At 31.5% G+C, this 24,538-nt stretch overlaps 1 protein-coding gene across 2 annotated transcripts; it reads left to right on the top strand.

Annotated features, from left to right (window-relative positions):
* The first annotated feature begins 15,588 nt into the window (after positions 1 to 15,588).
* LOC141668900 (uncharacterized) lies at positions 15,589 to 21,989 on the top strand. 2 transcript variants are annotated; one of them, XM_074475963.1, is made up of 9 exons: positions 15,595 to 15,841; positions 16,194 to 16,224; positions 16,328 to 16,476; positions 18,232 to 18,448; positions 18,584 to 18,655; positions 18,812 to 18,979; positions 20,574 to 20,669; positions 21,361 to 21,484; positions 21,669 to 21,989. In XM_074475963.1, the coding sequence occupies exons 6-8, from the start codon at positions 18,923 to 18,925 to the stop codon at positions 21,481 to 21,483; spliced, it is 276 nt and encodes a 91-aa protein (XP_074332064.1). In that variant the 5' UTR covers positions 15,595 to 15,841; positions 16,194 to 16,224; positions 16,328 to 16,476; positions 18,232 to 18,448; positions 18,584 to 18,655; positions 18,812 to 18,922; the 3' UTR covers position 21,484; positions 21,669 to 21,989. The 2 variants fall into 2 exon arrangements, with proteins under 2 accessions (XP_074332063.1, XP_074332064.1); XM_074475962.1 differs by lacking the exons at positions 20,574 to 20,669; positions 21,361 to 21,484; positions 21,669 to 21,989 and having other exon boundaries at positions 15,589 to 15,841; positions 18,812 to 18,875.
* The last annotated feature ends 2,549 nt before the right edge of the window (positions 21,990 to 24,538 follow it).

The following is a 24,538-nucleotide window of genomic DNA, read 5'->3' as shown; positions in this document are numbered from 1 at the left end:
TCATTTCATACTTGTTTTGCATCAATTTGGCAAACTTTTTAGAAAGTTTTTCATCTGTAGAGCCAAATATAATATCATCTACATAAATTTGAACAAGTATACTAAAGCCATTAACATTTCCAAAGAATAATATCTTATCAACAGTACCTCTTGTGAAGTGATTCTCCAAAAGAAACTTTGATAAAGTGTTATACCAGGCTCTAGGTGCTTGCTTCAGTCCATAAAGTGCCTTCAAAAGATAGTAGACATATTCTGGAAAATTTGGGTCTTCAAAACCAGGAGGCTGACTAACATAGACTTTCTCCTCCAAATCTCCATTCAGAAAAGCACTTTTGACATCCATTTGATAGACCTTGAAATTGGCATGGGCTGCATAGGCTAAGAAAATTCTGATGGTTTCAAGTCTTGCAACAGGAGGAAAGGTTTCATCAAAATCTATTCCTTCTTGTTGACAGTAGCCCTTAGCAACCAATCTAGCTTTGTTCCTGACCACTATGTCATTTTCATCCATCTTGTTTCTGAATACCCACTTGGTGTCAATTGGATTCATTCTTTTAGTTTTGGGTACTAGCTTCCATACATTGTTCCTTTCAAATTGGTTTAGCTCATCCTGCATAGCTAAAATCCAATTAGGATCCAACAAATCTTCTTCTACCTTCTTTGGTTCTTCCTTAGATAGGAAGCTGCTATATAGACATTCTTCTTGAGTTGCTATTCTTGTTTGAACTCTAGAAGATGCATCACCAATGATGAGCTCAAAAGGGTGATATTTAGTCCATTTTCTTTGTTGAGGTAGATTAGCTCTAGATGAAGATGCCTCATTGTTGTCTTGATGTGTGACTGAGTTTTGATTATTAGAAACTCCCCCTGAGTTTGTCAATCCTTGATTTGAGAAAGGGGAACTTTCTGTAGGTGATCTATTCTGACTTTAAGCTTCTCTTAATGTTCCAACAGATGATGCACTTTGTGTCCCAGCGGATGAAGCTGACTCTCTCCCGACGGATAAGGCAGATTGTCTCCCGACGGATGAAGCATTTTGCAATTCGACAGATGTTGAATTATGTGCTTCATTAGTTATATATTTTTTTGTATTATCCTTATTCAACATTTCTTGATCACTTTCATCATCACTGTCATTACTAACGATCTCCACATTAACAAACTTGAGGCCTTGCATGGAAATATCCATCTTGCAGTCCTTCAATCTTTTTGTCATCAAACACAACATGTATTGATTCCGTAACAATGTTGGTTCTTAGATTGTAGACCCTGTATGCTTTTCCCATAGCATATCCAACAAAAATTTCTTCATCTACTTTAGCATTAAACTTCCCATGTTGATCAGTTTGATTCCTCAAGATATAACATTTACAGTTAAAGACATGAAGAAAATTTAGAGTTGGCTTCCTGTTCTTGAATAATTGGTAGGGTGTCATACACTTTGCTCGATTAACCAAAGAAATATTTTGAGTGTAGCAGGCAATATTCACAGCTTCAGCCCAAAAATATGTTAGTAACTTTGATTCTTCAAGCATGGTCCTTGCAGCTTCAATAAGAGATATGTTCTTTCTTTCCACTACTCCATTTTGTTGTGGAGTTCTTGCTGCAGAAAACTCATGCATAATCCCATTCTCTTCATAAAATGATCTCATCACAGAATTCTTGAACTCAGTTCCATTGTCACTCTTGATTCTTCTTACTTTAAAATCAGGATGATTGTTGACTTGTCTTATGTGATTGATGATGATTTCACTAGCTTCATCTTTAGACTTTAGGAAATATGTCCAAGAGAACTTTGAGAAATCATCCACAATTACTTGGCAAAATCTTTTCCTTGAGATAGACAACACATTGACTGGTCCAAACAAATCCATGTATAACAATTGCAAAGATTCTTCAATTGTTGAATCAAGCTTCTTTCTGAATGATGCTTTGATCTGCTTTCCTTTCTGGAAGGCATCACACAATTCATCCTTAGTAAACTCCACATGAGGAATACCTCTAACTAGTTCTTTCTTGACAAGCTCATTCATGGTCTTGAAGTTCAGATGGGACAGCTTCTTGTGTCATAGCCAACTTTCATCTTGACTTGCTTTACTGAGAAGACAAGTGACGGATTCTGCATTAGATGAGTTGAATCCAGCTAGATACACATTTCCTTTTCTCACTCCAGTGAGAACCACTTTGTTGCTTTTCTTGTTTGTCACAACACATGCTTCTGAATTGAAGGTTACTGAATTGCCCTTATCACAAAGCTGGCTGATACTCAACAAATTATGCTTGAGACCATCCACTTAGGCAACCTCTTCAATGATGACATTGTCTTTTGAAATCAATCCATATCCCACAGTATAACCCTTGCTGTCATCTCCAAAAGTAATACTTGGGCCAGTTCTTTCCTTGAACTCAGTGAGCAGGGTAGAATCTCCAGTCATGTGCCTTGAGCAACCACTATCCAGATACTAAAGATTCTTTTTATTTCCCTGCACACATCAAAATCAAATCAAGTTGATTTTGGTACCCAAGTTTCCTTGGGTCCTGCTTTGTTAGCTTTCTTCTTTGGTTTATTAGGTTTGATCTCATTTGACTTGAGAATTTCTGATTCATCCTTAGTCATTTGAGTTGAACCTTTGAAACCAATCATTAAAACAGAATTGTCATGCACATTTTGATTAACAGGAAAGGGCATTGTCACACCCCCAACTTAACAACAAAATAAATATAACTATTACAATATTTAAAAGGAAGTAAACATAACCGAATCCAAGATCTTACAGTTTAGGGTTTGGAACAGCCCAACACTACCATCTATTACAACTGATTTTAATATCGAGTCCTCACACAAAACTATCTCTTATTCTACCTGAGCTCGAACATACGCATCAGCATCACAGGTCTTACGTGCTGTCTACTTGAATCTAACCATAGCTGCTAGCTGTAATATCAGGGTAAAGCAAGGAGTGAGCCAAATGCTCAACAAGTGCTAAACAATACGATACAAAACATAAATCGAGATATATATTAAAGAAAGACAATGTGAAGACATAACCAATAATAACAAGAGACAAAACTTTGGGTGATGGCATCATTTGCTTGTATCAAAACATTTTTAAAATCGTATCTTAATCAAAATCATTTTATGACGCTACGGATTACAGCCGGTGATCAGCCTTGAAGTAATCCCGAACCTCGCTGGGTTCTAAAACATTAATGGGATCCCTAAGCAACTTTTAAGTCTACAATATAAGTGTGGAAAGGAATCACGTCTCAGTCCAGATCCACTATTCAAAGAAAACATTTATCCCCCTTTGGGACTGAAAATCCATATTTTAATCATTTAAAAAACTGATGCCGATTTATAACAAAATCTCTTTAAACAGTAAACAATTTTATCAAGGGATTATAGATCAACTTGAAACACTGGAAATATGATACTAAATCTCAGGGCCATGATCCACTAGACTTTACTTATTAGGGCAATTGAAAAGTTTCCATATACAAGAACTTTGACAAGGTGTTGTAGCAAGGATATTGGATAATAAGAAAGAGTAAATGCCGAACTAGGCTTAAAGAAAGGATTTTAGACAAGGTATAGGTATTGTAACATCAAAAGATAAGCATCAAGGGTTACAAGAATACCAGAGGTGTTAAGGTATAAAGAAAGTAATCATTAGCTTAAGGTATATCAGGATGTCAAACTTTAGGATAAGAAAGAGGGTATCAAGCAATTAGGAACAACTTTAATGGATATCTGGCTTTTAGGTATCAAGGTAAAGTTTTTATAGGAGTTCATGCAGCAGGGTGAGATATCAATACTTTAGGAATCATTAGCATTTTAATCAGGAGGATCAATCAAGTATTATAACAACTCCTTATTTTATCAAGGCATTCCAATTACTTTGCTATACTATCGTGATAAGACTTTTGATCTACTTGCAATACGTACTTGAGGGTTCATGGCATTTCTATATAATTCAAAGATAGACTTAAGAATCGCTTGGTTCAAATATAACAAAATGACTCAGGATAATCGCATCAATATATATATGAACTAATTATTACACATTTGCAGTGAATACGAAGACATGTTGAATTACTTGCCTTGAGAAAGGCTGGTCTGGTCTGGCTGGTAGGAGCAACTGGAAGCTTCACTCGACCTTTATGGCAAGTTTACCCTCGTCTCGAGATCCTACACAATTAATAATAACCTCATTATATTATACTCTCACCAACTCAACCTATTTACAACACAAATGGCACTTAGGCCTATATGCACGTAATTTATATTTACCTTATAAATATAAGTGTACACATAGCCACATATACTCACATATCATATTTTAATACCAAATAATATCATATACACCATAATGCAACACTAGGCTTGGATGATCTCGATCCCCAACTTAAGTCACTTGGTCGCTAAACTAGACAAAGTTCCCAAATTTTGGCTTTCTTACTCAATGTGTCTTTACTAAACTATCCAAAACCTATTGACCCTAACTTGGGCCTTTCACTCTAATGGCTTTATAATATCTTACAACCATAGTGGTCAACCTAGATCTCACTCCTACGTGTTCTAAAACTTTGTGATAAATGAAAGTGTTCACTGGAGTAAATTTCAGAATGACATCTATGGCTTCTTGAGTGCATTAGACACTCTTAAACTGCAAGTTTTCCTCCAAAACTTCTACACTAGACTCTTCTGACCATAAGGCATCTCCCAAACTTGATGTGGCTCAAGGGCCTAGCTTGGGCCTCCTTGGGCCTAAGCTTAAAGTCCATGGTTCCCCTGTTTTTCTGGGCAGAAAACACCTTGACTTGAATTAACTTGTGACACATGGTTCTAACTCAAATCCTATGGACTGTGGTTGGAAAAACTCCTCTGACACTCCCTCTAACTAAGGCCCAACAGGGCCTAATGAGGGCCTACCCATGACATGGTCAAAACTTCCTATTTCTAAGTTGCAACAAAACTATCCCCTGTTGGACAGATTTGGTGATTCCACTTGTGCACCTAACCAAATGACTTGCAAACCTCCAACCAACACCTAAAACCTTTTATATACTCCTAATGATAGCTTCTGGTGGCTTTGGCCTCAAAGTGCACAACAATGACATGGTCAAAACTCACTCTAAACCTCAGGGTACTAAACTGATTTTCTGCAGAAACTAATACTCTCCTTTCTCCAAGGTTTTTACTTAACAAACTCAACCAACAACAACCAAAAACCCAACCCAAACCTTAACTAAGGTGTTCTACTGAACTAACTCCCTTACACTCAAAATAATCTTGGTGGAGATCATCCTTACCTAAGGTGCAACATAGCAAAACAAAGGAAATCACATTACACAATTTACAAGTCATCAAGTTTTTTGAAAACAACAAGTTGTATATTTTTTTATAAAATATATACGAATTATTACCACATATCAAGGAGCACTAATCAAGATTAATATCTTATCCCTACTGAAATTAAAGCTTACTAACAAAATCATTCCAGATGATCAAAAACTTCCAAAGTTCCAAGAGAAATCTACATGCATGCATGACTTCGAGTCTTATAAACCAAAACAACATACTTTCCAAATATATTTTACCATGAAATCGACATGCAAGCCTAGAATAAGCTATAACTAGATGATCACTTAGCATGCAAAGGGTTTATAAAGTTTTTGATACAAAATTTATGTTATCACTACCAAAAACACATAGAAATGGAACAAGGCAACAAGAATAATCTCAAGAACCATTCATTCGGCTCCCTCAAGGTCATGGCCGAATGAAGTGGAAGGGAAATGACCATTTAACATCAAGAGTCTCTTTCTCATGACTTGGTATTTCACCATTCCTTGTAGTTCTCCCAAAAATAACCTTAAATCCATAAGAATCAAGATTGTACTTTTAGTTCCAACTAAAACTTTGACATGCAAACTCAAAACTTAAACTTTTCACTCAAAACTCTTTGAATTATACATGATCATGATATAGGAAGTAATATTTACTTGAATGGGAGGTGAGATCTTGAATGAAGAATGAAGAAAAGGGGATGGAGTAGGGTTTCAGCCAAAAAGCCGAGAGGAGAGGGGGAGGGCCGAGAGGAAAGGTGGGAGGAGGGAGGAGGAGTGTGGAAATGGTGGAGTGATCATCATGTTTGTTTGGTTTTTATTTGCCCACAAGTGAGTGGATGAGAGAAATTACAAGAATAACCTTTCAACATAATTAGGTAGATTTGCATGCAAGGACAAAATGGTAATGTGGCTAGTAGAATGAAAGTGAGTGGGGTTGGAAATGTCTTCCTTGACCCTTGGTTGAATAGAAGAGAATTTGCATGCAAGGGTAACCATGTAATTTGATAATTATTAAGCAACTAATTTTCAAAGATTTATTTTTATATAATAAAATAAAAGTTCAAAAATTATAAACTTTATACCATAAAATAACTTGGATTTTTAGAGATTTTATAAAATCACTTTCAAAATTTGTGAACAAAATATCTTTTAAAAGAAAATTTCTCCAAGGCTTAGAATATTCCTTATAAATCAAAAATAAAGGAAATAAATAAACTTTTGCTTTGAAAAATCATGTACTACACATAACAATTTTATAATGCAGAAATTCTCGCTTACACAATCGTACAATTATTGAACATATTTTTATTCGGCTTTAATATTATACCAAATCCATAAATAATATTACACGAAAATGCCGGTCATAACAGGCATGCTATTTGCAAACATATTATTCCAGTAAGGCATGCTAAATGGCATTTGAGGCATACTAAATGCAGCATAATAAGGATTAGTTGCAAATGGCATATTAGCAAATTGTGCATTCATATTCTGAGCAGACATAGCATTTATAAGCATGGTAGGCATGGCAGTCATGTTGGGAAAAGAGGGAGGTGCAGACATAGGAGTAGGCATGACAAGTTTGCAATTAACAGACAAGTGATTACCACTACCACACTTAACACAGATTTTTCTTGGCACATATTTATCAGGTGTGTAGTTGTTATGTTTGTTAATTCCTACTTTCCCATTTCTATTATTTTTCTTTTTAGTTTCTGTTTTAACCTCAATCTTTTCTAATCTGTTATTCAATTGTTTGATGGACAGATGACTAATATTAACTTTCCTGTCTTTCTTAACTTGACTAGATTCTCCTGGAATAAAGTTCTTAGAGACTGGTCCATATTTCACATTTAACTTAGCTAGTTTAGCTTTGCTAATAGGTTTACTCGCAACCGACGGATGTGGCTCTTTGTCACTCGACGGATAATCCTTCTGATTATTCGGCGGATGATCTCCATCATCCGTCGATTCCACATCTGTCAACAATCCTTCAACCAAATTGGACTCAAGCTTCTCTTTACTCTTCTTCCAGGATGCATCACAAAAGGACTTAATACCTTGAACTTTAGTGATTTGAGCATGGACATCTCTGGATGATTTCCATGATTTAATCACTTCATGTTCTCGTTCAACCTGCTTCTTTAAAATCTCTTCTTTCTTCAAGGACTCAATTAATTCATCCTTAGCAATCTTACACTCAATTCTCAATTTTTCAAATTCAATAAACTGACACTCTAGCACATTATTGCTCTCACTTAAAAACAAATTGTTTTTTTTTTAATTTTAGCATTTTCCTTAGTGAGGGACTTAAGTGTAACACGCAAGTGATATAATTCTGTGGACATGTCATTTATGGCATCATTACACTCAGCTTTAGATAAATGTGCTAGGTTAGTGGTGATTACCTGATTACTTGAAGAACTTGTTTCTGTTTCAGCAGACTTGGCCATCAGGGCTAGATTGACATAGTTTATTTCTTCATCTTTATCTAAACCATCTGCAGCCCAGTCATTCTCCTGTGTGATGAAATCCCCTTCCTTTTGTTTGAGCAGCTCAAAGTATTTATGTTTATAATCAACAGGCTCAAACTTCTTCTTGCTAGAATCAGACTTTCTACATTCACTTGCAAAATGCCCTGCCAAGCCACATTTGAAACACTTGAATTTGGATTTATCCACCATGTTTCTACTTGGCTTGGCTGCTCCAAAATTCTTTCTGAATTTGAGCTTGGCAAATCTGCTGGATTGGAATACTAGATGTTCATCAATATCATCAATGTCATCTTGGCTCAAGTGATCTTCATTTTCAGCTACCAGCCATTTACCCTTGCTTTCACAGACCTTTGATGTAGACTCAGCAACTTCTACCTTCATATCTTTCTCCTTCTCTAATTCAGCAACCAATGCTATGGACCCTCCTTTCTTCATTCCTTTCTCCATCCTCTCATCTTACTCTATTTCAAGCTCATAAGTTTTTAAGATGTCATACAGTCTCTCCAAGGTGAACTCCTTGTAATCCTGAGAATTTCTCAATGAGACTGTCATTGGCTTCCATTCTTTTGGAAGAGATCTCAGGAACTTGAGGTTAGAGTCTTTTGTTTGATAGACTCTTCCACGCAAATTCAGAGCACTTAGTAGTTTCTGAAATCTACTAAAAATATCAGTGAGAGACTCACTTTCTTCACAGTGGAAGTGCTCATATTGTTGAATTAGCAGCTGCATCTTATTCTCCCTTACTTGCTCAGTACCATCACAAATAATCTGGATTGTGTCCCAAACATATCACCATCAACTCCATTGAACAATATATTCATGGCCTTCTTGTCTTTCCTGACTTGCTCAATATCAGGGTCTGACCATTCATGCCTTGGTTTTGGAACAGATGGCTCATTGCAAGTTGCAACTCTCATTGGTACATGAGGACCTCTCTCTATGCAATCCACATAGGCCTCATCTTGAGAAAAAAGATGGAGGAGCATCTTCACCTTCTAGTGGTGATAATTGTCTGTGTCTATAAATGGAATTTTGACACCAACATCCTTCTTGTTCATCTTGCTGTTTGTTGTGATCTTTACACTCTTTGTACTTCAAGAGTTTGCTCTGATACCAATTGTTATTCCCTAACAATACAACAAGAAATACAGAAGGGGGTTGAATGTAATTCTGGCTACTTTTTCAAGATTTTAAAACAGTTCTAACTCGAGAAATATATAAGTGTTTTATTTGCAGATTGCAGAATGAAGTAGTTATATAAATCAAAACACTAAGTAATAAAAACAAAAGTTTTTAAAACTTTCTGGTGGATTTGAAAGTATCCACCAGATATATATATATATATATATATATCGAATGAGAACCCTGTGAAACTAGAATAGCTCACAGCTGCTTACAAGCAGAACAAACAAACTACATAGAAATTCTTGACAAGTGCAGCTTTTTCTATCTCTCTTTGAAATGTGTTTGCTTAGTTGAATGTTCTACTAGCTACACTTGATTTATATATATTACCAAGTTTACATGACAATAAGACAAGATAATAAAATAAAACATATCTAGTCTAACTCCATGTTACTTCACTACTCTATTCCAGCATCTTTGAATATCTTCATAATAGCATGAAAATGGCAATGCTTCTTTGTTCTCAAATTCCTGCTTAACAGGCTGCCACATTCCTTTTGCAAACACACAACGTATGTGACTGTATTGTCACTGTCAACATATATTTGAATTTGATCATTCGTCGGGTACATATTTGTCATCCGTCGGGTAGCTTTGTTGATCATCCATCGGGTAGCTATTTGTCACTTGACTCCATTTCACTTATATAGAATTACAAGACATCTTATATTTACAATTAATCAACCTATTCTGTATATCCACTAGTAGTCAACATGACTCATATGCTCCTACAAAATCTACACAAAGTTGTTTGCAGAAATGTGTTACATATCTTATTTTTACATAAGTTACTCACCCGGTGGATGTCAAATCGGCATCCGTCGGGACTATATTAAATCATCCGTCGAGACTATATTTGATCATCCGTCGAGTGCTACAAAATTCACTAAGTTAAATTTACTAAGGTGTTTTGTTTAATTTATCATCAAGCTCACAACATATTCCTAATAGTTCCCTCTATCTTCAACCTCTTTAAATATTGGAGTCTCTAACACTTGAGCATATGTCCTGACTTCCAAAGAATCCGTATTACTTAGATCTATTCTCTCTTTTTCTTTCCATTCCAAACCTCCTCTAAGCTTCAAACTTCTCCAATAGATTTGGTTGAGAGCCTCCGTTACTGATTGCTTATCTCCTTTAAAGAAACCCTCCCTGGTCTTCTTATCTAGAATATCCTTATGAGTCCATACAAAATCCTTCAATATTTGCTCCCCGTCCTCAAGCTTTCCTTTCTTCACTCCCCTTTTTCTGGCTAGCTTTCCTAATCCCTTATTACCAACAACCACAACTCTGAAAAATTCATCCCGCACCGATTGAGCAACCTTGTTGATGGAGGAGGCGAGAGCGCCTTTGAAAGAGCCGTTGGAAGACATCTATATCAGTTTTCAAAAAATGTATTTCATGTGCATGACTTGATAGTAGAATCAACAGTCACAAACTTCAAACAATTGTATTTAAATGGAACCGAAAAATAGCCGACTGGATAATGATGACGTGATAAAATAGAAAATTTAATTAGTATAACTAATTGAATGTACATGAATTCATTTATTAATTACTTTAATGGTCAACTATAACAAGATAAATGATATTTGAAAAGTTGTTCGAGTATAGTTTTGGATTTTGTAATATTTTCCAATTGTATTTAAATACAAAAGTACTAGATTAGTTTCTGGGCCGATACCCGGTTGTATTAAAATTATTTTTTAAAAAGTTATTTTGAAATAGTTTAATTTGAATAATATATATTAATACAATATTTTTATTACATACAAATGAGAATAGAATAAAATATAAACTTAAAAACTTATAAAATGACATGACCCAAATTATAAATATTGATTATCAATTTTTTATTATATACAAAAAATATAATAATTAATATTTGTGTAACTAAAATTAATTTTGAATAAGATAAAATTAATGAAGAAAATGAACTATTAAAAGTTATTAATTTAAGAATATAAAATGAAAAGAAAGAGAAGGAGAAATGGGTAAGAGAAAATGAGAAATGGGTTAAAGAGAGAATTAGTGGAGATGACAAATGAAAAAGAGAGAGATTGAAGTAATTAAGGGTGCGTTTGGTATTGTTATTGCAGACAGCAACAACAGCTTTTCGTTGAAAAACTGTTAAAAAACTTTTTGGTAAAATTTAAAAGCTGCTTTTCGGAAAAGTGATTTTGGCCTAAAAACTGCGGTTAGAGAAAGCAATTTCCCTCATACTTTTATAAAAAGCTGTTTTTCTGTTGGGGGAAGCAGATGCTCATTTTACCATCAAACCTTATCAAAAGCATAATTATTTTTAATTTTTTTGCATCAAAATATATATGTATCAAAAAATTACCAAACAGTCATCTGATTTTTATAACAACACTTTTTTCAGCGGCACTTTTTCTACCAGCACATCAATTTTTAACAGTAATCCCGGAAAATGACATCAACAAAAATTAATAAGAGCTGAGATTTGATGATTAAACGCTTAAATGAGAGTTTGACACATAAAGTAGGATGATTATTTTAGTCAGTACTTTGTTTTAGTATAATAGGATGATGTCAGTTATATTTTATTTTAGTATAATTAAGTATAACGGAAATAACAGAGAAAAATATTTTTTTTAACAAATTTAATTGTGAGTAGGTTGAATAAATAGAGGAAATAAGAAATGAATAAATCTAATTGGCCAACTTTGATTGAAGGGTCAACAAATGGAGTCTGTTCTTGGCCGACCTCCAACTCAAAAGTCCCATTCAACGCCCAGAATATTTTTAAAGCCTACACGCTTATTTGACAAAGACGACAGGCCTTTTGCAATAACATTGAAACCTGGGGTTAAATTTTTTAAGATAATACTAGCTCGTGTAAAGGGGACCATTCTCATTTTTTTTAATATTTATTCTTTATTTAACTAATTTTTAATAAGATAATTTTATTCCCTAAATAAATTTTATGTTTTTCATGAATAATGTATTTTTAAAAATAATATACTTTTATATTTATATATTTAGTTATTATTATATTTGACATTTATAACCTAAATATAACATATATGTTTTAATCTACTTTATTTCTTTCATTGATTGATTTCTTTCACATTATAAATTTATAAATAGAATATTTTAATCATATCATATAATATATTTACGTAATTATTATATATATATTTCTAAATCTTATGAAATTTGATCAAAAATTAAAAAGTTGTTTGGATTTGCATATTGCGGCATTTGTAATAATATTTTATTATTTTTCAGTTCTAGCAATAATTTTGAAAAAAATACTTTACACTTAATTGTCATATTACTTTTAAATATATTTTATTATATTGATATTTCAATTTTGAATTGTAATAACTTTTTTATATTATTATTATATTTCTTCGTAATTTTTATATTTTACAAGATTGATGTGCTCTAAATTTTTTAAAAGTTAAACTGTAATTTTCCTTTGAATTTTATAAGATTATGTGCTCTAAATTTTTTAAAAGCAAAACAAAACTAAACACATGTGATAGTTTTACCTATATATAATTTAAACGTATTCCTTATTTTATAAATTAAAAATAAAAATTATCTATTCATAAATATTTTAAATTAAATTATTTCTTGTATTATATATATAATATTTTTAATATTATTTTATATCATTTAACAATATATAAATATAGTTCATATAATATGTTTACGTAGTTATTTTTCTTTTATTTTTATATTTTCTTTTATTAATATTATGGAGTTTGATAAAAAATTGCAACATTGTTTGATGGTTGCATCTTGCCAATATTTCATATCGGTTCTAGTAATGATTTTGAAAAAAAATTACATTTTTTTGTGATAGTACTTTTTAATTTATTTTATTAGATTATTTTTCAGGTTTGAATTATAATTATAATAATAATAATAATTATTATTATTATTATATTTTTTCATAGTTTTTATGTTTTATAAAATTCATGTACTCTAAATTTTTAAAAGACAAACCGTAACTTTCCCTTTTTACAAATTTAAACGAAACTAAAATTATATAATCTAAATGTGTTTCTTATTTTATATGACAAAATTGAAATAATCTTTTTATAAATATTTCTAATTAAGCTTATACATTCCACTTTTTAAAAAGAATAATCTACTTTAACGAGACTAATAAATAATTTTTTAATTCTTACTTAAATTTATTTTTATTACGATAGTTGTTGCTTGTATTATATATAAAATATTTTTAATATTATTTTATATCATTTAAGAATGTGTAATTATAGTTTAATTTTTTAATTAATTATCTATTTTGTTTGTTATATAGATTATTAAATATTACAAAATATGAAATACATATAGTATATAATATATTTTATTAGATTTGTATTTCAATTTTATATTTTAATATTATTATTATTATTATTATTATTATATTTCATCCTCGTTTTTATTTTTCATAGGATTGATGTACTAAAAGACAATATCAGAGTTTGCATTTTGCTGTATTTTTGACAATATTTCATAATTTTTCGGTTCACTTTGAAAAAAATACTTTATATTTTTTGTCACAATACTTTTAAATTTATTTTGAATTATAATAGTTTTTTATGATAATTATTATATTATTTCCTATAATTTTTTATGTTTTATAAAATTCATGTACTCAAAATGTTTTAAAAGACAATCCGTAATTTTTCCTTTTTACAAAATGAAATAAAACACCTTTAATATTTATACCTAAATATAATCTAAATGTATTTCTTATTTATATGTGCAAAATTAAAATTATCTTTTTAAATTTTTTTTAATCGAACTTACCCATTCCAATTATTTTTAAGATCGACATTAACCCGATTAACAAATAATTTGCTAATCTTACTTAGATTTATTTTTAATAATATAATTATTGTTTGTATTATATATATAATATTTTTAATATTATTTTATATCATTTAAGAATATGTAATTATAGTTTAATTTCTTAGTTAATTACCTAATGTATTTGTTATACAAATTATTAAGTATTATAATGGAAAATTAGAATAAATGAAATAAATATAGTAAATAATGTATTTTATTAGATTTTCATTCAATTTGAAATAATAATAATAATTATTTTTATTATTTTTATTATATTTCTTCCTTTTTTTATGTTTTATTGGATTGATGTACTTGAAATTTTTTAAAATAAATAAAAGATACGTAATATTTATACCTAAAAATAATCTAAATGTGTTTCTTATTTTATAAGATAAAAATAAAATTATCTATTCAAAATTATTTTAAATCAAACTAATACATTTCAATTTTTCGCATGAAAATGGTTCTACATTAAATGTGAATAACAAATGATTTCTTAATTATTACTTATATTTATTTTTATTAAGATAATTGTTACTTGTATTATATATATAATATAATACTTTTATTATTATTTTATATTATTTAAGAATATATATTTATAATTCAATTTTTTAAATAGTTATCTATTATGTTTATTATAATAGTATAATAGAATAAATGAAATAAATATATTAGTGCAACTGCTGACCAAACCGTACCACTAAAACCCCTTAGTATAATAAAACAAATGAAATAAATTATTGTACCTACAGCTATGTATAGGATATAATTCGTTGGACCCAAAAAAATATTATTTTATTAAATTTATTATTTTATCTATATAATAATTTATTATTACTTTATCTAGATAAACTAATATTTTATTATTTTACTGAATTAATATCTTGATGCTATTAATATTCATAACATAACTTGGAATATTGACAAGATTCATAATTAGGAATGACATGAATGTTGATCATATCTTAAATTATGGAATCGAGAATAATATTCTTTTGAAAAGATATCATTAAATTGATAATAATTATTAAAGAAAACATTTCAAATAATCAATGCCTTAAACAATTATTTTTTACAACACGAGCAAACTATGAGCTAATTATGTTTTAAAATTAAGTCAGGGATGAAGTTAATTTTGACTACTATGAAAAAAACAAGCTACTATACTATCGGTTTATATTTTCAAAAAATTGAATTTTGTAACTCATATATATATATATATACTCTATATATTTATATATAAGTTAAATTCTATGTAGTATACCATTTCATATGTAGAATTATTACTGTACATATTAATTGGGCTTTTAATGATTTTCTACAATTTTATGATTGTAGCGAAAATATTATTTTACAAAATTGACCGGAGTTCGGACAACAAAATTTATTATTTAAGTTAAGTTAGTATTTTATATATTACAGTATTAACCGTATTTATCAATTAAAAATAATTTTTAAAATAGCTGTTTTGATTAGCGATATGAGTTAACCGTGTCAAATAAAATTATATAATAAATAGATGATGTAATCATTTTTTTATTATATTTACTTCAAAAAACTTCTACTGACATTTTTCAAATTTAATTTTTTGGAATAAAAAATTACCTACCAAACCCTAATGTAAGGAATTTCATTGGATATTTCTATAATTTGATTAAAAAATTATTTTGCCTTGGCTTTCCATCCTTTCTTAATACAAAAATGACAGGATTAGTTTTAGTAGTAAACAGTTCATTACAACGGTTCATATACCCAAATTGCTCTGGAATATTCTCCCCCTTCAGAATTATCATCCAACTTCCATTCTCTCCTCTGTCCTTAATAGGCTTTCACAAAGCCCCTCCCCTCTTCTTTATATATACACACACAACATTTACATTGAAATTAAGCTTGTTTCTATATTCTTGCATTTCAAGAAAGTTACTTCGTTTTTTGTTATACAAATATATAATCATGGTTCAGCTCAAGGAATTGTATCCTTTTTTATTTTTTTGCCTCCCATTTGAGTATTTTATGTGAATTATTTTTGTTGGGTGTTCGTATCTTTTGTCAAGTTTTGATTTTGATTTTTGATTTTTATTTTTTGTATTTGAATTTGAGTAGTATAACAATGTTTGTGATGTTTGTTTTGTATCTTTATTGTTTGTCTTTATATTTTAGTGTACCGGTTTCTTTGTTAATTGTTTATTTATGTTTAAATGAAATATCTGAGCTGTGTTATGTCAAGATTAAATTATTTTTGTTATGTGAATTTCCTGCTATTGTGATTGCATACTATTAAACTTTCCTTGACTATTGATTTCTTGAACTGGTGTGCCTCTAAAGTCGAATTGTCATGCCTTTGTCATTGGAAGAGGTACTTCTCAAGTCAGCTGAACTGAAAATTTGGTTTTGTGATTTATGTAGTTGACGATTTATGAATTAAATGTGCACTTGCTAATGGAAATTTATGTCTGCAGTATCAAGTAGCTCAGATGTACATGGTCATGAAAATGCAGAAGCAGACTACGACGAATACAGAAGGAGTGGATGTTTTGGAGAGCAGACCATTTGAAGACGATGTCTTCGGAAAGGGCAGATATACTTCAAAGATTTACAGGTTGCAGAGGTAACTTTTATGAGGCTGTGACTCTGAACATCTGAAAACCTAACTGAAACAGAACGCTGTTGTTAAATTTTCTTTAATCCAGATGTTGTGTGTATATTTGGGCGTGTTTGATTACTTGATTGATTTGGTGCATATATGAAAATCTTGTGATAATAAGTTACCAATTTATTTAACGTATGTACACTCAGAGTAATTGCAATATAACGTCTATTGTACTTGGTTAAGATTTTAGGTCTGGTAGAACAATTTAGTAGTGGTAGAACAAGATATTATGGTTATAGAGAAGGAAATCGTGCTTCTCTTGTAGAGAGTTTATGCAACAGTAATTTGGGTTAAATATTAAAGCAATCTGAAATAGCTGAACTCATAATAAATATGAAACAAATAACTCCAAATACGAAAAATAAAAGTAATATATTTATTAAGTTCCACACATTTTTATTAAATGCTCCACAACCAAATTAAAAGTTATAAACTCCAGTATTTTGAGATATTATTTCTAGATTTTATAAAGCCTATATACTAATTATTTTAATTTAAATACAATAAAATACCTATAAATTTAAAAATAAATAGTAGGTATATTTTTAAAAAAATCTAAATATATTATCTAAAAAAGTATAATTCTAACTTTTAATCTGGTTGGAGTAGCATCTCCATTAAATTAAGTTTTAATTCTCGAGTGCATATTTAGAGGTATCTGTTTGACATATCTTATGATTTTAGGGACTAAAATGATACCTAGTCGAGATTGGTGACAAAAGTGATCTATGCCCTTCACTTGAGCAACATTGATATTTAAACCGGCAGTAATTTAGCACTGTCTCTTTTCTCAGATTCAGAGTTGAGTGTAATGCTTTATTTGGTTTGAAGGAATGGAATAATAGAAGAAAGAAATTGAAAATGTGAAAACACGCAAAGAGAAAATTCTGAGGAGGTAGAGTGGAGATTTTTTTTTTATTACACACGCACCCACCAGGAGTTCGACCTCCCGCAAGGGATACAAGAGCTCAACCGTACCAACACTTTGTTGGCTACGAGTGAAGAAATCAATGAATGAGTTTAATTTATTTAATTTTCTTTTTGACCACATGGTAAGTGAAGGATGTGATGGGATGAAGGATACATACTAAATTGGTGGTATTGATCTTTGCTATAATTTAGTGCTATTTCGTTTCACTGCCCTTATCCAAATAGTCTGAGAGAGTTCACATAATTTATTTAGTCGCGTATTTATGCGTTGGTGATTTAATCTTTTGTAAAATTATCCTTCGGTAACCTAAAGAGGAAATTTAAGTTAGTATTATCTTATCTTTTAGTTCTTTTCACGTATTTTAGATTCTATCAAGCCGGTAAATGGTGATTCTTGCTCACTATATTTCTGCTTTTAGATGAAGTATAAAACATACCCTTCCACTGTAAATTGCTCAGATGTTGAAAGTATTAGATGAAATACAGTAGCTATTTCATTTTAGTATATTTTGTAACTTCAGTTGTTTAATTTGGTTCCCTTCATTGTGGGGATATTATTTTGCTAAATCATTGTGGGGATAGTTGATATTTATTGGCATTATTATTTTGTTAATCTTACTGGGATGAGTAATACATGATCTGATTTTATGATTACTCTTTAGAATGAACAGCTACCTCTGACCTTACCTATTATGTTGTCCTTGTCACATTGAAGAAGAAAAACACATGCAACCTTCTGGGTTTCCAAATTAACCTCTAACTTACAATTTCCACATGTTGCAGCAAAGCTCCAACTTGGCTTAGTACTTTTGCACCAGTGGATGCTCTTGTGCTGCAAGAGGAAGCCTGGAATGCATACCCAAAATGCAAAACAGGTTTATATTGTTCTTTGTAGTTCCTGTTTATTATAAAAATTAGTTATATAATATTTTCTGGAATCTAACTGATTTATTTGATTGATTCTGCATCTCATCGGACACCTTCGTACACAGTCATCAAGGTAGTAAAACGTTTTTTTGCTAAATAACTAATTTCTTTGTTCTTTTATAATTGTTTAATTTGCTCTGAAGGAAACGATCTGTTCTTTAAACATCTTCCTTTCTCTCAAGTTCTGCTTCTTTTTTCTTGATTGTAGTGTCCCTACTTTCCGAAGTTTAGTCTAACTATAGAGACCATCCATAAAGCAGACAATGGAATCTCGGAAAATGTAAGATTCTGAATTCGTAAGTTAAATTATACCTGGGTTCCACAAGTGTTTATAAAGCAGGCTGCTATCAGACGTCTATCCTTTAACACATATACTCTACTTAGGTAATTGACCGACTTATAAACTTGTCATTGACCTGAGATGTTGGTTATCTAGGTGCATGGTCTAAACAAGGAACAGCTGGCCTCCAGACAGGTGGAAATTATTGATATTGCTTCTGATGCATCTGACTATTGGAGTTACATTGTTGGGAGCAACAGTATTGACATGACTAAATTTCAGTCAGAAAGGACCGGTCGTGGTCCGCTCTTAGAAGGATGGCAGGTTAGTTTCTTGTGCTCAAAATTTATCTGTAGCCGTAGAAAGGATGGAAGACATGCATGCACCTATATATAGATATAAAATTCTTATTACATTTCTTTGACAAGATACTCATTCAAGTCTTTATCCTTGCCCGGTTCACTGGTTTCATTTAGCATAGGGGAACTGTACACATAGTCCGTCAGCAAATTGTATTTTTACTGACTGATCACTCGGATGTAAGAGCAACTCCAATAGGAGTACCAAAAAGGGTGCCAAGTCTTATGTGGCATGACAGTCTTGGGTGCCAACCCATTGAAGTGTCAAGGGTGCTTGAAGAGTGCCAAGAGAAGTGTCCAACTCTTGGCACCCTCTTGGCACCCCCTCAATATACCAAAATCCAATTCTTGTAAGAAATGTATATATCAATCTTACCTCTTCAATTATATTTAATTTATTTAATTATCTAGTGTTGATTTTTTTTAAGTTGCTGTGGGGACCATTTAAGTATTGAGAGGTTGCTAACTATTGGAGTTAAAGGGTACCAACTTTGACATGGATGAGAGATAAGTTTAAAAAATAATATTTTAGGTGAGTTGACAATGGTTGGCACCCCCAAGGGTGCCTCTTCTAATGAGCTCGACATGTATTTTCTTAGAAAATGGTTGGAATGGATATCTTTAAACCATTTTGTGTAGAGTTCACTGCAGTTTGCACCCCCAACTTTGCCCGAAAAACATATGTGTACAAATGTGTAGCTGATTAAATTTTAATATTATTTAAAAAATGTGAAATTTATTTTGATTAAATATTTTGCTGAAGTTCCGGGTTTCCCCTTGCCCAATTCAATAAAATTATATTTCCAGTAAAGTTGGGGGTAGAAACTGCAGTTAACTCTGTTCTACACTAGTTTTTGCTACCATTTTATGGTTTTTGTTCTACATTAATGTTCTATGAACAATTTGTTGCGGTAGTGGTTCCAGCAACCGTTTGCCATTGCCCCGAAGCAATGTTTTACCTCAGTTTGGTTCAGTCATTCCGAGTTCACTGCAGTTTGCACCTCCCAACTTTGCCCGAAAAACAAATGTGTACAAATGTGTAGCTGATTAAATTTTAATATTATTTGAAAAATGTGAAATTTATTTTGATTATATATTTTGCTGAAGTTCCGGGTTTCCCCCTGCCCAATTCAATAAAATTATGATAAGGGGTGCATATTTCCAGTAAAGTTGGGGGTGGAAACTGCAGTTAACTCTGTTATACACTAGTTTGTGCTACCATTTTATGGTTTTTGTTCTACATTAGTGTTCTATGAACAATTTGTTGTGGTAGTGGTTCCAGCAACCATTTGCCATTGCCCTGAAGCAATGTTTTACCTCAGTTTGGTTCAGTCATTCCGAGTCTAACTATTGTCTCAAATATGTTTCTGATTGGTTTAGTACAATAATGTGGAACATGATTTCCACGTAGTGCCACTTAAATCTGTTGATATCATGTAATTGGTTTATGAATATTTTATGTAATAGGTTTCTACACAACTGTAAATTTCACGATCAGCTTTACCTTTATCACTGCCGTTTTGGTACTTCGTGTCTTGACATTTTGTTTCTCCTTTCAGGAGAGCTGTAAGCCAGTAATGACGGCATACAAGTTGGTCACAGTAGATGCTCCATATTGGGGATTTGGAAGTCAACTAGAGCAAGCTTTTATTGCGGTACTGATGCTGAGGAACTAATTACCTTGAGTGATCCATGTTTTTAAGTTTTGGCATAATGGCGGTAAAAAAAGTAAAAAAAAATTATTGTATACAAGTAGCCATTACATTCTATTTTGTCATCTTTGAAAAAAATCAACCAAACATTACCTTAAAAATCAACTTTGGCACTTGTTACATTTTATTATAAGTGTAGTTCTAATATAAAATTGAAAAGATAATATTTAAGAACAGAAATGTTGAAAGATATTTTATGCAGGGCAAAACACGTTGTTTAGCTATTCGGGTTTGATACTAGTAATAAAGGAAGAATAAGAAATGAAACGCAGAAGGCTGAAAGTACCATTCAATTAACATTCATGTTATCAACTTTCTGGTGCTAAATATGGGCATTTGTTTTGTTTGCCAAACAGTCTAGTTTATGTGGAAATCAGTTTTCAGTCCATGTAAGTGCTTTTGTACAACATCCAAACAGGCACATATAATAACTGATCAAGGGTTTATGGCTTAATATAACTGATCATGGGTTTATGGCTCATGAGGTCTTTTTTATGGCTAGTCATGAACTCTTGTTTTGATTCTGTGTTGAACTAGAAGTTCTTTTGTTCGTGAAGTATATATTCAAATTTATTAATCAAATATGTACACTTTTTTGTAATTGCTAAATAAATATTGTGCGCAACTGCTACAGGGTGAGAGAGCACTTTTTCATGGAAGTCATCGAAATTGTTTTGCTTGGATTGATGAATGGTTTGGGATGAGAGTTGAAGTGATACGTAAGCTTGAAAAACAATGCATCTCCCCTTTTGAATGAGGTAAGGAGATCTCTTGAATTCTTACACTACTTCCTCCTCCCCCATTTTTCCCACCCCCACTATAGATGAAAAGGAGTTCAAACCTTATAATTTGGACTAGTGTGAAAATATTTGTTAGTTACTGTGACGAAATAGTCGATGGTGATATGCTATTAAAATTTGATAAACCATGCTCATCTTGCAGGGGTGTCACCAAAAAAATACTGAACATGTTATTTTTGCATAAATGAAGGAAAGAAACCAAGTTGTAGGCTTGATAATGTAGAAGTCTACAGCTGATATTAACTTGGCCTTAACCAGATGTAAATTTATGTTTCCTGGTGAGGGGTAAAATAGCTGGTGTCATTCGGGGGGATAACTAGGGGAGATTGTATCAAATATTTAAAGATTCATATTCTTTTAAATGATCGTCTTATCATGCTGTTATGAAGAATGCTGCAGTTTGTAATTCATCTGAGAATTAATCTTTAGTTGAAAAGTTAATATATTTACTTTGTCTTGTGCAGTACTTGTACAATTTTACTTATACAATAGCATTTTTGGTGATACAGTTATTTTTTTAATGAATCTTTCACACTTCCATTAACATATTAAATCAGCGCAAAACATCAGCAGAAATGAGACCATGTCCGAACGGTATGTTTAAGAAAAAGAAACAGACACATTACCTGAAGATTCAATAAGGTTGGTACGGTCGAAAATTATATTATCAGAGGTACATACATTCCCAGAGGGGGAACACATCTTAATTTTACTCCTTAAATCTGGTACCACTAACTATATCACGGTCACTTCCTCCCTCAACAGCTACTATCTTTTCTTTTGATCTAACTCAAAGATCCTTAACACCAATGGCTTCCACCAATTCTGGGTGCAATTCACCTGAAATACACTTTGAGAAAACATCTGTCATGTTTTCCATATGATCCCTCGCCCTCGCAATACATCCAAACCCATATTTCTCGACTTATGCAAACACAGCCACCGTCTGTGCTTATTTTTAGCTCATCTGCTGCAGGTTTTACCCGTTTCAAAGCACCATCCTTTGGATACTAACTACATCAAGGCCACTTGCACCGCCTCTGACCCGTTTGCTGTAAACTCAACATAAATAGCCCGCAAATATTTAGTTTGCCGCACTTTTTCCATTGAAATGGACCATAATGTCAATTTAGCTGTGAAATGGTTAAAATATCATTTCTCAAAATTACCACCCAAAACTGTATGGGATGTAGCGTTTCGTTTTTCTTTTTTTTTTTAAATTTTTAATGTAGCAATTGACTTCATGTAACGTTTTGTGTTTTTTTTTTGTTTTTGTTTTTCTTATTTTGAGCTTTTGGTGTATTGTTTAGGGGTCTAAAACATCATTTTCGATATTGCTCTTTATTTAATATTATAAAATTTAAGATTATACCATAATTTAACAATTTTTAACATTTGTGTTCACCAATCCCCTTTTGTATTTTAGAAACGATAAAAAAAAAGAAATATTAAAAAAGAAATTAATAAACGTTACACCGATTTAGGTTTTACATGTAAATTTTAAATTAAACAATTTTAAATTTAGAAGTATAACGTAATTTAATTATTTTTAACATTTTAGGATTCATCAATTCCCTTTGGAGTTTTAGAAACAAATTAAATATGTTTTTAGTATTTTAGGAATTAACAAATTTTTATTCGAGGTCAATTTTTTTTTTAAAATTATATATGTAAAATGCTAGATAAAGTAGAGTTTTGGGACCAAACGCTACATGATGTAGTGTTTGAAACCAAAACCCTACATTATCTAACGTTTTGTATATATATATATATAAAGTAAAGTGTCAAAACCCTAAATGATGTAGGATTTTGGGTTTTTTGCCAATCTTGAAATGATGTTTAGTGCTATAATTTTCAAAAGTAATAATTTAAAATATTTTTCATTTCAAAGTGACATTTAGAGCCACCACCATCCTTGGCATTTCATATTGAGTTATTGTCCAGCAAGTGGGAATCAAACTCGAAATATTCCATTCACCTGTATAACCTACAGTACACTATATTGTCACATGTGTTTTTATCATACACATAATATGTAATTGTGCTAAATGAATATTTTAGTTAACTTTAAAGATAGTTATTTGAATTCCGCAAAAAAAAGATAGTTACTTGAATATTTGTACAATTAATTTTAAAAAATTAAATTTCAGATATAAAGTTAAGCATAACACATAAATGGATTATTATCTTATTTATTAATTAATTTTCAGTTTGAAAATATATCTCATATATATAAATAATCTATATTAGTATTACATATTTAGATAAGTTCGAATTATAAGGAGTTAATGCATTTTAGTTTATTTTCAATTCAAAATCAGAACTTGGCCCATTGTTTAAAAAAATACTCAAAATTTGACTATATGACCCGGCCGAAAAACATCGTCACATTCTGATAGGGGATAAAATAAGGACTAAGTATGTAATTAATGTCATATTAATTATATCAGAATTGGGCTGAATATTAGGCCCATTGAAGAAGGCCCAAAACCCTGAATATTAATTAATTTCGTAATTAATTAATAAGGGATAAGTCAGCTGATAAGATGATTCCTAGTGGAGAAATAAATCCTTGTAGATTGGTCTCCAAGGAATCTGGTGGGATAAGGAATCAGCTTCCTACCGCTTAGGACTCCAAAGTCTATTCTAATTCTAAGACTTGCCCACCAAGTCTTCTAACCCAAGTCCAATTCAAGGACTCCCAATATCTATATAAGGGGCCTCACCCCACAAATCAGAACTACGTTTTTTGACTTGATCCTTGGCACACAGCAAGGTACTTAGGCATCTTGTAAGGCAGATTGAGTCACAAAACACAAGAGCAGTCAAATCGAGCCTCGAAGCTCACGTTCTTTAGTGATAAATACAGCAATTATTATACTTTAGTTTTTGATCCATAACATTTGGCGCCGTCTGTGGGAAGGAAACAACAACCATGGCAAGAACACGGAGAATAAGCACCGCCCTAGAAGGAGGAACACCAGCGGAGACAACCCAAACGATTTTGTCGAC

The sequence above is a fragment of the Apium graveolens genome, chromosome 6 (assembly GCF_009905375.1).
Source record: "Apium graveolens cultivar Ventura chromosome 6, ASM990537v1, whole genome shotgun sequence".
Lineage (NCBI taxonomy): Eukaryota > Viridiplantae > Streptophyta > Magnoliopsida > Apiales > Apiaceae > Apium > Apium graveolens.
This window is presented reverse-complemented; position numbering and strand designations above follow the sequence as displayed.